Source organism: Chlamydotis macqueenii, chromosome 22, assembly GCF_036417535.1.
Source record: "Chlamydotis macqueenii isolate bChlMac1 chromosome 22, bChlMac1.mat, whole genome shotgun sequence".
NCBI classification, from domain to species: domain Eukaryota; kingdom Metazoa; phylum Chordata; class Aves; order Otidiformes; family Otididae; genus Chlamydotis; species Chlamydotis macqueenii.
The window spans coordinates 1484263-1500322 of NC_141577.1; the positions used below are offsets into that span (position 1 = coordinate 1484263).

Consider the following 16060-nt stretch of genomic DNA (forward strand, 5'->3'; position numbering starts at 1 on the left):
AGCGTTCCTCTTTCTTTCCACGTGGCTCCATGGGCATGTACTGCTCCAAAAGCACACTTTAAATCAGTCCAGATATTCACTTTTTCTCTTCTGTCCATTTTCGGGCTTTTATGAGGGCTAGTTATCAATTCAGCCTTTTGTGCTCAGGTGTTCACTGAGAGCGGCTTTGCGTCAATAACAGAGTTTGTTGTTGTTATTGCATATCCAGCCAATCTTCTTCTGTTTCTCACGAAGCTGCTTCCATCAGTGCATATCTCGAATTCTGGGTCAGGTATATGTTCACTCTTCTGTTACTTCTGCTGGAATAAACTTGTTTGATGGTCTGTAGGCAGTCATGACTTAGAACTTCTTCTTCTTCTATTGAATTTAAAAAGATGGCAGGATTTATTGTTGTAGTTGTTTTCAATTTGACATCATCTTGTTCCAACAGGACAATGTGATGTTTGAGCATCCTGCTTGGGGATAACCAGTGTCCTTCTTTCTGTTCCAGAACAGAAAGCACCGTATGCGGTACATAAACTGTTCTTGGCTGTCCAGTTGTCAGCTTACGAGCTTCTTAAATCAGGAGGACAGTTGCTGCTACAGCTCGTAGACAACCTGGTCATCCTTGGCTAACATTGTCCAATTGTTTGGAGAAATAACCAACCGGTCTTCTTCATTCTCCATTTTTCTGAGAAAGGATTCTTCTGAGAGCTGAGTGCTGTCTTTCACGAACAAACAGTTCAAAGGGTTTTGTTAAATCGGGCAACCCTGGAGCAGGAGTGGACGTCAGAGCTGCCTTCACATTCTGGAATGCCTTTCGAGCTCCAGGTCCCACACAAGGGGTCCCTCCTTCGATTCCTTTAATCCACAGGTGACACCAGCCAGCCATTCCCAGAAATGTTTGCAGCTCCTTAGCTCCTTTTGGCTCCGGCATTTGGCAAATTGCCTCTTTTCTCTCATTTCCCAGTTGTCTTTGTCCCTGTGTGATTTCAAATCCCAAATGCATGACAGTCTCTTTTCCAATCTGTGCTTTCGTCTTGGAAACTCTGTTATCACTTTGGCCCAAGAAATTTAGCAGGTTAGTAGTCAAGTTGAAATATTCTTCTCTGGTTTCTGTGGCTACTAAAATGTCATCTACATATTGCAACACCAGTCTTCCAGGATAAATTATTTTGCATGTTTCTAATTCCTTAGCCAATTGATTTCCAAGGATCGTTGGGCTATTTTTAAATCCTTGAGGTAGCACTGCCCAGCTGAGCTGAGTCTTCTGCCCAGTTGTGGGATTTTCCAGTTCAAAGGCAAAATATGCCTGACTATTTTTGTCAAGGGGAATACAGAAAAAGGCATCCTTCAAGTCCAATACTGTGAACCACTTGTGATTTTCTTCTAAAGCTGTCAACAAGGTATATGGGTTTGCCACTAAGGGGTGAATATCTTGGACTAATAAATTTATTGCTATTAAAATCTTGTTCTAACCTATATTCCTCACTTTTTGGCTTTTTTCACGGGTAAAATGGGAGTATTGAATTCTGGTTCACATTTGACTAATAGTCGATATTTTTTTTTAAATTTCAATTATTTTCTCAAGGCCTCTTCTAGCTTCTAATTTTAAAGGGTACTGGTTTTGTCTTACCGGTTTGGTGCTTTCCATTAGAAGAATCTTTACCGGTTCTGCTGCTTTTGAATGTCCGGGAACTTCGCCAGCCCGCACCAAAGGAGTTACTGCATTGTCCACTTCTTGAGGGATTTCATATGGCTCTGAAGTTGTCTGTAACACAAAAATTCTTGACTCTGTGGCTTTTGATTAGGGTATATTTAATTGCATTTCACAGTTTTAAAAATTAACTTTTGCTTGCAATTTGCTCAATAAATCTCTCCCCAGTAAGGCAACAGGACACTCTGGTATATATAAAAATTGGCCAGTTCCCATTGCTTACCCAGCTTAAAGTTAAGGATTGAAAGAAAAATTTCTGTTCAGCTTTCCCTGTGGCACCAATTTTGTCTATGTGCTTTTTACTCAATTTTCTTCTACAAGTACTTAAAACTGAATAGCTCCAGTATCAAATTAGAAAATCCTTGGTTTGGGTCCCCAGCTGGATTGTAACCAGGGGTTCTGCTGGGGAATTCTCCCCCAGTCCTCTTTGCACCTCTGACACAGGCATCTGCTGTGCTGCCAGTTTTTTTTCTTTTTCAGAATAAGGACATTCATTTTTCCAGTGCCACCATTCTTCACACTTTGCACACTGATTTTCCCAATCTCTCTCCTATTGCGGTTATTTTATCCATTCCTCTACTACACCCCGACCTCATCCCCGGTTTGTTCCCCTACCGCTTGTCGAAGTGCGGGGCAGGGCTCAAGCCGCTCCTTGGTCTGTCTGGTCTTGTCGGCTTCCAGTTCTCCCTGCAGTAGGACTGAATCCCTCATCATCCAACTGCCCCGCTCTACAGCTCCCACCAGCGGTTCGGTGTTCTGCCCCCTTTTTCTACTGTTTCATTTGTTAAACCTGCATCAACACTTAGAGACAACACATGAATTTAACACATGAATTCTATGTCTTCCTCTTCAGTTCCACAATTTAAACACCACTTTTTATGCTACAAGCCAAACAAGATCTTTTCAACCTTTTTTCTTTTTTTTTTTTTTTTCCTCTAATGCCAAAGCCATCAGATCCTTGGGGACATATCTGCAATCTTTCTGCCACTCGGGGTGATTTCTCAAAGCAAAGAACAAATCAACATAGGGGACCACATCTCACTTTCTTTCCCTTCTACAAGATAACATCATCAACTGTAAAATATTGTATCAATTTTTCCTAGTCATTGGGTCTCCCCTTATATCCTCCCACTGTTTAAGAACACATCCCACTAGAGACTTCATTAATGTTTCCCCTCCCATTGAGGTAGACATAGAAGTTATGTGTTTTCCCGTATTTTACAAAAGAGTTTTTGGTACCATTAAGACAATAATACTGTTCTACAGACAAATTCAATCCCATCACCAAGAAAAGTTTAAAACCCCAAATGCAATACTGTATATTATTCAAGTCCCGTACACCACAACACATGCATACAGACTTAAAAAAAAAAAAAGAAAAACACCAAAAACCAGCATTGAAGCAACAATTACCAGCTTGTAAATCACTCCTAAAACACCCTGGGGCCCCTTTCCAAGCTGTGTACAAACCTTACCAATACTTCCCATACTCGTAAACAATTTAGACCAAATGCCAAACACCAGACAAATGTAAATGACAATTGTGCCAAATACAAAAACCAAACCAATGCAAATGACAATTGTCCCTGCAGGCTTCTCTTGCCAGCTAACCTACCCCACACGCACCGGAGCCCCGCTCCGGGGAAAGCAGGGCATCACACGGATACCGTCAAGCCAAGCCTTCAATTTAATGCTGCGCAACACAGGGTTAAATACCCGTACACCCGCTACGCACGCGAACGCACCCGCCCCCCTGCACCCATAGACCCATCCATGCCCACCACGCACCTACCCCTACACTCATGGACTTATCCGTGCCCACCACGTACAGGGACACACCTAACCCCTGCACTGATGGATTCATCCGCGTCCAGTGCGTGAGTCGCCACGGACCGCCCCTCCAGCATACGTGCATCCCTTCTAACGTTACCCCACAGTCCCAAATATGCAAATGTCCAACCCAGCAATAGCTTTCGCTTATGACTTACGGGCAGACGCCTAGGCTTCCAGAACAGACGGGTACCCTCTGAGCGCCAGCTCTGCGAAGCTTTCGCCGCGCCTTACGGGCAGGCTATCCAGAGCAGACAGATTTCAAAGAAGAAGTGCCTTACCCTTTTCTCCAGGGAACGTTGCGAGGAGCTTTGTGAGTCGAGAGCGATGGGTCTCCCCAAGAATCCCTCGGTGCCGGCCGGAGTTTGATCAACACTCGATCTCATCAAGTCTCACTCGCAAGGTCCCATCTGGGTCGCCAAAGCTGTTACCGAAATCCGGAATAAAACTCCTTAACAGCAATGAGAAGTGAGGAAGCAGGCACTCCTTTATTGCAGCGCTGGGCGCACGGGGGATCGCTCCACCTAGCATGCACACCCATTTGATCAACAGCATGGGTTAAATACACATTAATTATACATATTCATTAAATTCCAAGAAATAATATGCATAAACATAAATTTTCTGAGAAACCATTACATCATTTCCCTACCCACTCGCGCATGCCCAGTCTTTTGAGTCAAGGGTCTTTTAGTGGTCTCGGTGGTCGTCAAAACGCCCCCTCCTCAAATTCGCTGGTCAAACTCCTCCTTGAAATCTCCATCTCTGGTCTTGAGAACAGGTTGCGATGCTCCTTGATTTTCCTGGCTCCAAAGTGATGGCTCAGCACCTATTTCTGCAGGTGGTGTTTGGGGGTGTTTGGGACTTACCATTGTATTAAAGATATGCTAGGCTAGCTTCTAACAAATGCGTATTATAAGATCTCTAGGGTCCCACTCCCTTTAGGAACAAACGAATTTTATGAAGATTTAACCTATGTGACTACAGTTCTACAGTTAGCAAGAATCACCCCATACTGATATTTAATTTTCAACATTTATGTCATGTAACACGGCTACCCGGCATAGTGTTTCTCCTTCATGTCGCAGATTCCGTGCGGGCGGCCCGCAGAGCTGCACCCATGCTGGAAGCGAGCCGGGTGGCGGACAGGCGGAGGGTGGGGTAGGAGCTTTCTCGCAAGCGCCACGTTAACTTTGTGTCTGTAATCTTAGGTGCGATGAGGAAGGATGGCCACAAGGTCCGAGTCTGGAATTGCTCACCGCGCAGGTGAGCGGCAGATGGCGGTTTGTCTGAGCTGGGACATGTCGTCAGTAACGTCTATGTTCTCCAAGGTGACGCGGACTCACACCTGTTTCTGAAGGTTCACGCTGGCTTTATCTTACGCAGGTGACGAAGAGGGACCCGGCAACCGAAGGAATAATTCATCGGAGCCACCGCAGGGTTTTCTTGTTGAGGATGCAGTCGGACCCCCGGCCCTGTGAAAGCTAAGCGGAGGAACGGGTGTCGGAGAGGGGTGCAGGGTGGGAGGAGAAGAGGTTAGCAATGACAGAAAGGGGTTTTGGAGAATATAGGTGGGTAGAGGGGGTGTTTGAGGAGAGACTGCATTGGGGAGGTAAATGAGGCTGCTTATTCCTCAGGATAATACTTGCCTGGGCAGGGCAGTTCCAGCCCGTGTCTGTTGTTTTGTCCCTCGTGTGGTTTGTCTTTTGTGTATTTGACCTTCCTTGGGCGTCAATGCATTTTTATTTTTGCTTAAGGAGCATAGCGGGAGCCATCCCGAGGGTCTTTGACGCCGGTACTCGCCGGCACGGTCCCGATCGGGCCCTTCTTTTACGGTGTCGCAAGCTTCGGGCGCCGGTCGTTCTCGCGTCTCGGAAGATTAGGGACGGTCCTCTTTGACGGCGTCATTCTTGGCAGCGGCTCTGCTCTCTAGCCGTCGATTCTTCAGAGCGGGATTGCTTCCTTGCTTCCTGATGTTTTTAGGTCTAGAATCCAGGCTTGTCGCACAACTGTATTCTCTGCTTGTAGAGTAAGGTCCGGTCCCTGGCCCTGACGTTCTACTCTGGCGGTGCTGGAGAGCGTCCTCTCGTAGCCATCTCGGTCTCGCCGGTCATCTTCCTCTCCGAGGAATTTTTCCATCCAGATGTCGTTTTTCCATCTGGGCGTCATCTTTCCAGCTGTGATACTTCTCTTGATTCAGCCTTGTAGTTTACAGCGTGCTGTGTGTTGTCAGTCTGAGGATGTGGGTGTTTGGCTCGGATCTGCCCTGCCTGGAGCTGTAGAGCGGAGAGTAAGGTCTCCAATGAACATAGCGATACGCCTTGAGGATTGAGGCAAAGGTTGTGCAGTAACGTGTGTTGACGCGGAAGTAACGGACACTGCTGACGACCAATGTGATCAAGCAAATGCCAATTTATTGTTGATACATCCCGGTTAATATAGCCCTTCTAATTCCGTATCATGTGCAAGCTCTCTACTAATTGGTTAACTATATCATGCACGCGCTCCTAGCTAAAGTATGATTCATTAAGTCTCTATGTTCACGCGCACGGCTCTCTCCACCTGCACCCTGCTTCACGTTCAGCCCCCAGTCACGTATGCCAGCTGTTTTCCTTCTTCTCAAGGTTGCTTCGTTTACTTTCTCCCAGGAAGCTTCATTACTTTCTCACAGACGGCCTCATTATTTTCTCACAGGTGGCTTCAGTATTTTTCTTACAGGCAGCTTCAGTACTTTCTCACAAGTGGCCTTATCGATGTCCTTGAGGCCTGCTACTCAAACACAAAACAATTCCATTCGGTCTGGATTGTTCACTAAGTGCCCCTGGCTCTCCAGGTATCCAACAAATCCCCCTTTTTGTTTTTGAACAATCCAGACCCCAGTCATCATACGTTCCATAACTTTCACAAAGCATTTTAAAATACACCCCAATATCATTAGTGCCAACAGCAAAGCCACTAATATTACCAGCCCATGTACTATCAAATCTTTTAGCCAACCTGTGACTCCTAAAGATTTCAGCCAGTCCGAAAGTCCATTTTCCACTTGTATTGCGTGCATGTTCCGGCGTAACTCTGCCAACTGATAGTGTATTGATTTAGAGTGATCAGAAATATTCATGCAACACATACCTTCAAAATCTTCACATCCATGTCCATGCGCTAATAACAAAAAATCAACGGCTGCCCGATTCTGCAAAATAGCATGACGCATACTATCCATGTCTTCTAACAATCCCGATAACATGCTAGAGGTTAAATTCATTTGCTTTTGTGCCCAACAAGCTAATCTATTTAAGCTAGCTAAAGCTTTTGCAGTTGCTGCCCAAGGAACAAATATAGATAATGCTATATGCTCAGCTGTCCCCAACAGGGTTAAATTGCCGTCACAGTTGGGAGCTAATACTTTTAGTGATCTCCTTGCTCGAGTACGATTTCGCAATACTTTCATAGATGGAGCAAACATTATCAGTTTTCCAAAATAACACGGTCCTCCTATAGCCCCTTTTGGCACTCCCGACCAGGCCCGATCCCCACAAATTAAGAAGTATCCCGGGGGTATGGCCTTGGCCGTGTCATTCACCCAAAGAGGCATCTTTGAACCTTTGATTTCTGCTCCCACTGCTCCATTACAATAATCTCCTGAGCTGTTTTGATAAGTATACACAGGTTTTCCTTGGGTGTCAGTCATTTTACTAGTTACATCAGTCCATTGGTTCCTGTTCCATGCTGTATTTACCCCCTTTTCTGTAAAAAGGGGACCTCCCAGCATAAAACAAGACCCTGAACCATTTAAGGATCCCATTAGATCTAACTCTTGTGGATCCCAAGGCAAACTGTGATTTAAATGCCTAATCACCAATGCTGCAGCTATTCCAATTTGATTGCTATTCCCAGAACAACACACCGGTCTCTGTCCAGGGCGGAGGCTGGCGCACTCCATCTTTGCGTGGCATGTTTGATTCACCACAGTCTCATTCAAAACAGTGTGATTATTGACCCATCCTTTCCAGTCATCCGGATTCCAATAGGGAGTACCAATCAGACACGTACGAAAAGGATCAGCAGGAGTAGCCATTGACACACAAAACGATGATTGGTTTGTAATGTTGGCAAATGTCAGCCACACGTTTGGTCTGGGGTCAATACGATGTAAGTCTGCAGTCTCACCGACACACCCAGTTACCAGCATCAGGAGGATGATGATGATGCATCCTGCTGTCCCAGGTCTTCCTTCCAAGGTTTCACCCATCGACTTGGAACCCATCGTGGTCCTTTGTCTTGTCAAAACACAAACATAACCTCGACCGGTCATTTTCACTTCTGCCGGACCTCTCCATTCCCCAGTTTTTAAATCCCGGTACTGCACCTTCACCGAATCACTTTTCTGCAGTCCAGATTGCAATGACATATGATGAATTACAATTGGAGGAGATTCGCGGTCTCCTGTTAATCTCAGATAATTTAGCACATAAAGCGCTTTTGCAAGCCTTTCAGAGGGTGCCGGCTCTCCCCCTTTTTGTTTTTGCAAAAGCGATTTTAAGGTGGCATGTGCACGCTCTACAATGGCTTGGCCTGTAGGGGAGCGAGGAATACCTGTTACTCTGCGAATACCCCACAGTTGGCAAAAGCGTACAAACGTTTGCGAAACATATGCAGGGCCATTGTCAGTTTTGATTTCTTGAGGAGCTCCTGGTGCGGCAATGGCAGCATGCATATGCTTCAGAACATGTTTGGCTGTTTCCCCTGTTTGATTTTTCCATGCAGCAGCGACTAGCTTGTCTACTATGTTGTTTCCTATAGACAAGCCTTGGTTAAACTGATGACTGCGAATGTGTGTTATAAAATAAGGTTCTCTGCGTTGATTTAGCAAAAACAACAGCTGCATCAATAACATATACAAAGTATTATTTTTTACTGTTTTTATCATGGCACGTTCTAAACCCTGTGTCGTGCCCACCACATACAATGAATCTGAAACAACATTTAGAGGCTCATCATGCCACTGTTGAAAGGCCCACACCACTGCTCTCAGTTCAAGCGTCTGCAGGGAGTCCGTGATGTAACCTGGAAGAATTTGATGATTCCATTGGTTATTACTGTACCAAGCGATGGCAGCTCGTTTAGATTTCCTCCCAGCATCTGTAAATACTGTGAGTCCTTCTACTGGTACTTCCGACCTGCGAGGGGCTTCTTCAAAGTCTTGATTTTGCAACAGTGACAAAAGTTTGGCTGAAGGATAATGATTAGTTACAGCACCTGGGTAGTCAGCTAAAGCGACTTGAAGCATCTCTGAAGTTGCTAACAGCCAGTCCAAATAATTTTGAGCTATAGGTACAAATAACCTTGTAGGTTCTTGAGCTGACAGTTCCAAAATCCTTCTTCTGCCTTTTATAATCATGTTAGCTAACAGCTCGACCCTTGTACAAACTGTGGTTTTGGGTTGGTAAGATAGAAATACCCATTCCAAAATTCTAATGTGCTGTTCTTCTGCTTGCACTATGAGCCCTATTAAATGTTGTCGCTTGGGTGACGAATTAACAATCAAAAACTGTAAAGGTAAATCATTAATTTTTCTTTGTGTGGTAGCTGTTAGAATTTTTTCTACAATCTGGTCTAACACCTGTTTCTGTTCTACTGATAAAGTTCGCCGTTCATTTGGTTTGGTCGTAGTTCCCAGCAGGGGCATTAAAGGAGCTAAATCATCATTAGTGATTCCAGTGATGGATCTTACCCACTGTATGTCTCCCAACAATTTCTGAACATCTGAGAGGTTCTTAATGTCTGTATGAATTTGTATTTTTTGCGGTCGCACCGTGCTTCCAGTAATTACCCAGCCTAAATATTGCCATGGGCCTTTACGCTGTACTTTTTCAGGGGCAATTTTTAGTCCTTTTGGCTCTAAAGTTTTTATTAACTCTTGTAATATTTTTTTCTGCATTCATTTTTTCGCCTGCTATTAAGATGTCATCCATATAATGATAGATTAACAAAGACTGATGCCAAAATGGCTGCAGAGCCCATGCGACAAAATTCTGACACATTGTGGGGGAATGTTTCATGCCTTGGGGTAGCACCACCCATTGATACCTTTTAGCAGGTTCCTGCTTGTTAACTGCTGGTACCGTGAAAGCAAATTTTTCTGCGTCATCTGGATGTAAAGGAATGGTGAAAAAACAATCTTTTAAATCAATAATAAGTAAATCCCAATTTTCAGGGATCATTACAGGGGAAGGTAATCCCGACTGTAAAGTTCCCATATCCTGCATGACAGCGTTTACTGCACGTAAATCATGCAGCAGTCGCCATCTACCCGATTTCTTTGGAATAGTGAAAACGGGGGTGTTCCAAGGGCTTATGGATGGCACAATATGACCTGCTTCCAATTGCTCATGTACTAGGTTCTGTAATATTTGCAGCCTATCCTGCTTTAGCGGCCATTGGTCTACCCACACTGGGGTTGCCATCGTCCAGGTGAGTTTTAAAATAGGCTGCTTGACCATGGCCGCCCCTAAAAAGGCTGGGTTACAAGCTGGGCTTTCATTTGGGACAGCACGTCTCGACCTAAAAGAGCTATAGGCGTGTGCATTACATACGGCCTCGTGGTAACTACTGTACCATCTTGAAAATTAAATGACACTATTGATTTACTGATCATCGTGCGCTGTGCGCCTCCCACCCCTACCACAGTGGTAACTGCCAGTACCAATGGCCAATTACAGGGCCACTTTGTTGCAGGAATAATGGTAACATCTGCACCCGTGTCAATTAGCATCGACAGCGCCAAGGATTGTCCATTAGGATGTTTAATTGTGACCTTTTCTTCTGGCTTTCCCCTGGCGATATCGATTGCCAATAAGACATTTGGCGCGCCAGCGGACCCAAAGCCTCACCGGCCGCGGACGACCGAGTGTGCCCGAGGAACACATGCATGAAACGGTACCAATTGTGCTATCTTTGATTGTGCTGGTATGGTAAGGGGTGGTGTTAGTGTATACACCATAATCTTTATAGTCCCGCAATAATCTGCATCAATAATTCCAGGCACTATAAATATGCCTTTTCGAGACACTGATGAACGGCCTATAAGTAATGCACTTAACCCATGCCCTAACGGTCCTTGCTTATCAGAATCAACTAGTTGAACCTCTGAAGTTGTTAATGTCACATCTACTGCTGTTGCCAAGTCCACTCCGGCACTGCCGACTTTGGCGGCCGCGCAGCGGTCCAAGCACCCTGTACTTGTGTCGTTGCGCGTGGGTGGAACGCGCTCCGTGCCCTGTTTCCCGATCGCCAACAGTCCTTAGTGAAATGACCCAATTTTCCACAACTAAAACACCTTTTGTTCTTTCTCTTTGCCTGCTTTTTTGGTACCAAGGGTTTAACTGCTGCACCTACGACAGCAGCCATGACTGTAGCCTTTTCTTCTTCTACCATTCGCTCGGCAGCTTCCAGCAGTTGCCCTGTACTAGATCCTTTTGGCAGCACACTAAGGATTCTCTTAGTTTTTTCATTAGCATTATTAAAGGCAAGCATATCTAAGAACTTTGCTTTCATGTCATCATCCAGATCAGGGTGAGCCATAATTGCAGGGTGCAACCGATCAATAAATTTCCCATATGGTTCTGTGGGACCTTGCCTTACTGACGTAAAGGCAGGTCTGGACTTTTCATCGTGCACCCTAGCAAGCGCTCTATAAGCCAAATCTTGGCCCAGTTGTAACACTTCGGTAGCGAATCGCGCTTGCCAATCAGATCGTGTGTAGTGTCCCACTCCCATCAGCATTTGAGTTTGCACCCCGAATAATGGATCACCCTGTTGTTGAGGCGATGCAGCTGCCCTATCACAAGCAGCCTGCCAGTACTGAAAGAACTGCAGCTGCTGCGACGGTAGCAAAAGCATCTGGACAATCATTCTAATATCATAAGGAGTTAACAACTGTGACGAAAAAATATGCTGCAACACAGATTGAGCATATGATGATTTTAGCCCATACTGAGTAACTGCACTTTTAGCTTCCTTCAATATTTTCCAGTCTAATGCCTGCCATACACCTCTCCCAGTATTATCAGTCACAACTGGAAATGCCATAGGAAAAGGCTCTCCTTCTATCAAAGCATCTCGAATCACCTCTTTCCACCGTGCTATCGGATTCAAATCCCCGGCCCCTCCCGCCGGCGTCCCTTGCAAAGGTGCAAAAGGACTGATCTCACCCGATGCTCCGTTCGGAATGAATAGGTTGGACGCTGGCAGGTCTCGATGTGGCACAGGCGAAGGAGTTGACAAGTTTTCCAGCGACGCTTCTAGGCGAACCTCTAGGGCTTCCAGCCTTTTTAGCGTCTCTTGCAGCTGTGCGTCCTTCGAGCCGGATGAATGTTCATCCCCCTCCTCCTCACGCCGTGGTGGCAGGGAAGAAGGTGGTAACGGGGGATAAACCAGAGCTGTTGGTGCCGGCGAAAAGGCTCGTGACTCTGAGTCTGCACTGGCGCAGCGTGGCGGGGTGCCTGGCGGTGGTACGTCTGATGGTGGTGAAAAGCCTTTGGCAGTTTTTCCCTCTGGTGCCCGCATATCTATAGTTATAGGGGCTGTGGCTGCAGTTCCTGGAGTCCTTGCTGGGGCTCGAACCCCCCCACCCTCAGCACGAGCCGGGGCGGCGGCAGGGCTCGTTAAACCCGAGAACAGCATGCTAGCAGCGGAGGTGGACCCGCCGGCTGGAGTTAAGGCCGCAAAAGCAGATGCGGCAACTGAACGCTCGGCTTTCATGCTTATCAATGTTTCGTTAATTAGCCTCCACACGGTGGAGAGTTTGCTCGCCTCCTTTGATCCCTTACTTGTTTCATCCCACAGGTCTTTTCCTATCTTTTCCCATGTCGGGAGTTCAAAAGCATCATCAACTGTGGAGATTAATTCCCTTTTCTTTGCCCACTGCAGCAAAGCTTCTAGGACGGCCGAGTCATAACTCAGTCCTCTCACAGAGAGCATATGTTGGAGGAGCTTAACCACTGCTGACTCCTCTTTGGTCAGTGTGGACCCTATCTCCTCCCTGGCCGCTCGCCTGGCCAAGACGAGATTCCCTCCGTACCTTTTGTACCTTTTTGTGCTATAGCGACTTCCCGAGTGCCGGGGCAGCACTCGCCTTCGACCAGCTTCCGCCCCCTCTTTTCTTCTTTTCCTATTTCGGCTCCGTTGGGATGTCCAACGCCGATCTGAGGGTCCCTGTTCGGGCACCACCTGTTGACGCGGAAGTAACGGACACTGCTGACGACCAATATGATCAAGCAAATGCCAATTTATTGTTGATACATCCCGGTTAATATAGCCCTTCTAATTCCGTATCACGCGCAAGCTCTCTACTAATTGGTTAACTATATCATGCACGCGCTCCTAGCTAAAATATGATTCGTTAAGTCTCTATGTTCACGCGCACGGCTCTCTCCACCTGCACCCTGCTTCACGTTCAGCCCCCAGTCACGTATGCCAGCTGTTTTCCTTCTTCTCAAGGTTGCTTCGTTTACTTTCTCCCAGGAAGCTTCATTACTTTCTCACAGACGGCCTCATTATTTTCTCACAGGTGGCTTCAGTACTTTCTTACAGGCAGCTTCAGTACTTTCTCACAAGTGGCCTTATCGATGTCCTTGAGGCCTGCTACTCAAAAACAAAACAATTCCATTCGGTCTGGATTGTTCACTAAGTGCCCCTGGCTCGCCAGGTATCCAACAAACGTGAAGTTCAGCGGTTGTTTGCAGCAGGCGAGGACAGCGAGTCCAATAATAACTTGCAGGTGCCAGGGGATGACCGGTGGTGTGCAGGAGGGGCAGCTGGAGCGCTAGTGGTGAAGATGGAACCTTGAAGTTGTGAGGGCTTTTATGCGCAGGGCTCGATGTGTGGTTTCTTAATGTCTTTTAATGGCAGCCTGCAGTTGGGTTCTAGATGGTAATTCTAAATTTACAATAAGATGTCTTAACATTTGTTAAGGTATTGCCGTGTGTGCAGTTGAATCATCTGATGTTGTTTCTACAGGTGCAGAGGGCACGCACCGAAGGGAGACGGAGGAGAGCGGAGCGGTAAGAAGGGGAGCGGTTGCATGGTATCAGAGGGAACGGGCGATGAGCGACTACAGGCCTAAACTGAGGTATCGCTATTTTTATTTTTAATCTGCGGGTCTGTGGAGACGAGTACTATGAGCGACGGGCACTGGACCGGACTCGGGCGAGGGGAGCGGCGACCCTTGGGCCAAGGTAGCGGTTATTTTTAAGGTGTCAAGCGGCTGGTGGTATTTTAATCAGACCACGTTGTTTGGAGTTTGCAGGTGCTGCGCCTGCCTCGAGGTGACCATAGCGAGTGATGGATCCTAGGCGGGTGAGGTGTTGAGGTAAAGGAGCAGGAGACGGGCCTGGGTGCTGGCAGACTGAGATCTCGGGCAGTGTCTCAGCGTGTGTCTTTCTGCTCGTGGTTTGTTTTTGTTTTGGTTTCTGGGTTTTTTTTGTGGTTTTTTTTTTTTTGTAGGTACCACTCAGAGCGACAGTGCCCTGTACCGAAGAGCAGCGTGAGAAGGTGAGGAGGTTGCGGGCCAAGACGTAAGAGTCTGTTTTAACACAGTGACTCAGCGTGATGTTTCTCCTCGGTGTCGCAGGTTGTGTGCGGGCCACCTGCGGAGCAGCGTGAGCGTTTGAGGTGAGCTGCCCCGTGGTGGAGAGGAGGAGGGTGGGGCCGGTGATTTCTCCTAATAGCAACGATAATCTCGTGTCTCTCACTATCTCAGGTGCCTCAGTTGAAGGACAGCCGCAGCGTTTGACTGTGGAATTGGCCGTGGAGCGCGTGAGCGGTATACATCGCTTTGTCTGTGGTGGGGCTCCTTGTAGGAAACACTCGTGTCTATGGATGCAGCGCTGTTTTGTGAGGATCGGTGTCTGCTTCTCTTTTTGCAGATGACTAAGAGCGTCCCAGCCACCGCAGGCGTAATACAGCGGAACAACCGCGTTTTTTTTCATCGTTGATGGATTCAGACTCCCGGCCCTCTGAAAGTTAAGTTTGGGCACGGGCGCTCGAAAGGGGCAGGAGAAGGGAGGGGTCCAGGCTAGCGATTTCAGGAAGGGATTTTAATAGTAGCGTGGAGCAGAAGGCCTGTCCAGGAACGGTCCCTTTCAGCAGGTAAAGGGGGTGGGTTACCATTCTGCAAGATGATAGTGTGCCGAGCAGGGCAGTTCCAGCCACCGTCGGTCGTCGTTCTGTTTGCGCGGTCCATCTTTCGCATTCTAGACATTCCTCGGATCTCGGCATTCTCCTTTCACTCGAGGCGTACGGCGGACGCCTCGGGCACCAGCCTTTGGGTCCCAAATGCGGGTTCTCGTCGGCACGGTCCCGATAGGGCCCTTCTTTTATGGCGTAACGATGTTTGGGTGCGGATTGTTCTCACCTGTCAGAAGTCGGCAGATGATCCTCTCTTCTGGCGTTGTTCTTGGCTGTGTGAGCGGCTCTGCTCTCCAGCAGTTCTTTTTCAGGGACTGGGACTTCTTCCCTGCATCCTGAGGTTCTCTAGATGTCGAAGCCAGGCTTCTCGCACATATGTCTCCTCAGATCGGGGAGTAAAGTCTTGTCCTGGGCCACGACGCTTTGTTCTTTCTCTGACAGAGTACCTCGCGTCATTGCTGTCTTGTACCCTCAGGTCTTAGTCATCTTCCGTCTTGGCGTCATCCTTTGGGCCAAGAGCGTTTCTTGTTATTTGAGGCGTATAGTTCGGCGTTCTGGCTAGCGTCTGCATGTGTGTTTGTGCGTGTTTGGCTCGGAGCTGCTGCGCTTGGACCCATAGAGCGAGGGTGAGGTGGAGTAGCGATAATGGTCTGCGATGAACACGGCTATACACCCGGGTGGCGGAAGCAAAGGTGGTATAGTTCTGTGGCGATGAGCAGGCGTGGGAAGAGCCGCTTTTGTAGCCTTTTGCAGGTGGCGATGGGATGACCGGAGCCGCCTGGGAGGGGCAGCCTCAGTCGGAGTGGAGCAGACGGGATCTCGAAGGTGTGAAGGTTTGTAGGGACAGAGTCTAATATTTGATTTCTGTAGGCCTTGTAATGGCAGCCTGCGGTTGGGTCGTAGGGCGGGGATATTGTTAAATTTGAAAAAAGACTTTTTTGAATCTGCTAAGGTATCGCTCTGCATGCGGTCGACTAGGTTCACGTTTCTACAGATGCAGCGGGCTGAGCCGCGCACCGAGGGGCGGTGGAGGAGAGGCGAGCGTTTAAGATGCCAGGTGAGCCTGCGGTATTAGATGCGACGAGCGATGATTGGGTATAGGACTGAACTGAGGTATTGCTTTTTTTTCTTTTAATTGCAAGGGCGGTAGAGCAGACTCAGGCGAGGTGAGAGGCGACCGGTGCGTCGAAGCAGAGGTTATTATTTTCAGGTGTTGTGTAGGGATTGAAATATTTACTAATCTTCAGTTTTGGTTTGCAGATGCCGTACCAGCTCGAACATTGGAACCGGAACAGACGGATCTTAGGCGGGCAGGTCCCTCGGGTAAAGGGGACGGAGGCGGGCATA

General features: G+C 47.4%; 3 protein-coding genes across 3 annotated transcripts in view; 1 reads left to right on the top strand and 2 right to left on the bottom strand.

Annotated features, from left to right (window-relative positions):
* KPNA6 (karyopherin subunit alpha 6) overlaps positions 1–16060 on the top strand; it is a 105781-nt gene that overhangs the window by 19934 nt on the left and 69787 nt on the right. The gene's annotated exons all lie outside the window — the stretch shown is intronic.
* Positions 1–16060, bottom strand: part of TSSK3 (testis specific serine kinase 3) — a 79855-nt gene that overhangs the window by 17690 nt on the left and 46105 nt on the right. The gene's annotated exons all lie outside the window — the stretch shown is intronic.
* LOC147598052 (uncharacterized) lies at positions 5692–7790 on the bottom strand. Its single transcript, XM_086764779.1, has 3 exons — positions 7694–7790; positions 6339–7270; positions 5692–5802 (listed from the first exon to the last, which is right to left on the bottom strand). Exons 1-3 carry the CDS (start codon positions 7788–7790, stop codon positions 5692–5694), a joined length of 1140 nt encoding a protein of 379 aa, XP_086620905.1.

Coding starts and splice junctions, on each gene's coding strand:
- LOC147598052 (XM_086764779.1), bottom strand. CDS start 7,790: ATGGGTTCCAAGTCGATGGGTGAAACCTTGGAAGGAAGACCTGGGACA. Junction 7,271..7,693: donor GCTGGTAACTGGGTGTGTCG/GTGAGACTGCAG, acceptor CCCTTTTTACAG/AAAAGGGGGTAAATACAGCA. Junction 5,803..6,338: donor TGGAGAGCCAGGGGCACTTA/GTGAACAATCCA, acceptor TCCGCTCTACAG/CTCCAGGCAGGGCAGATCCG.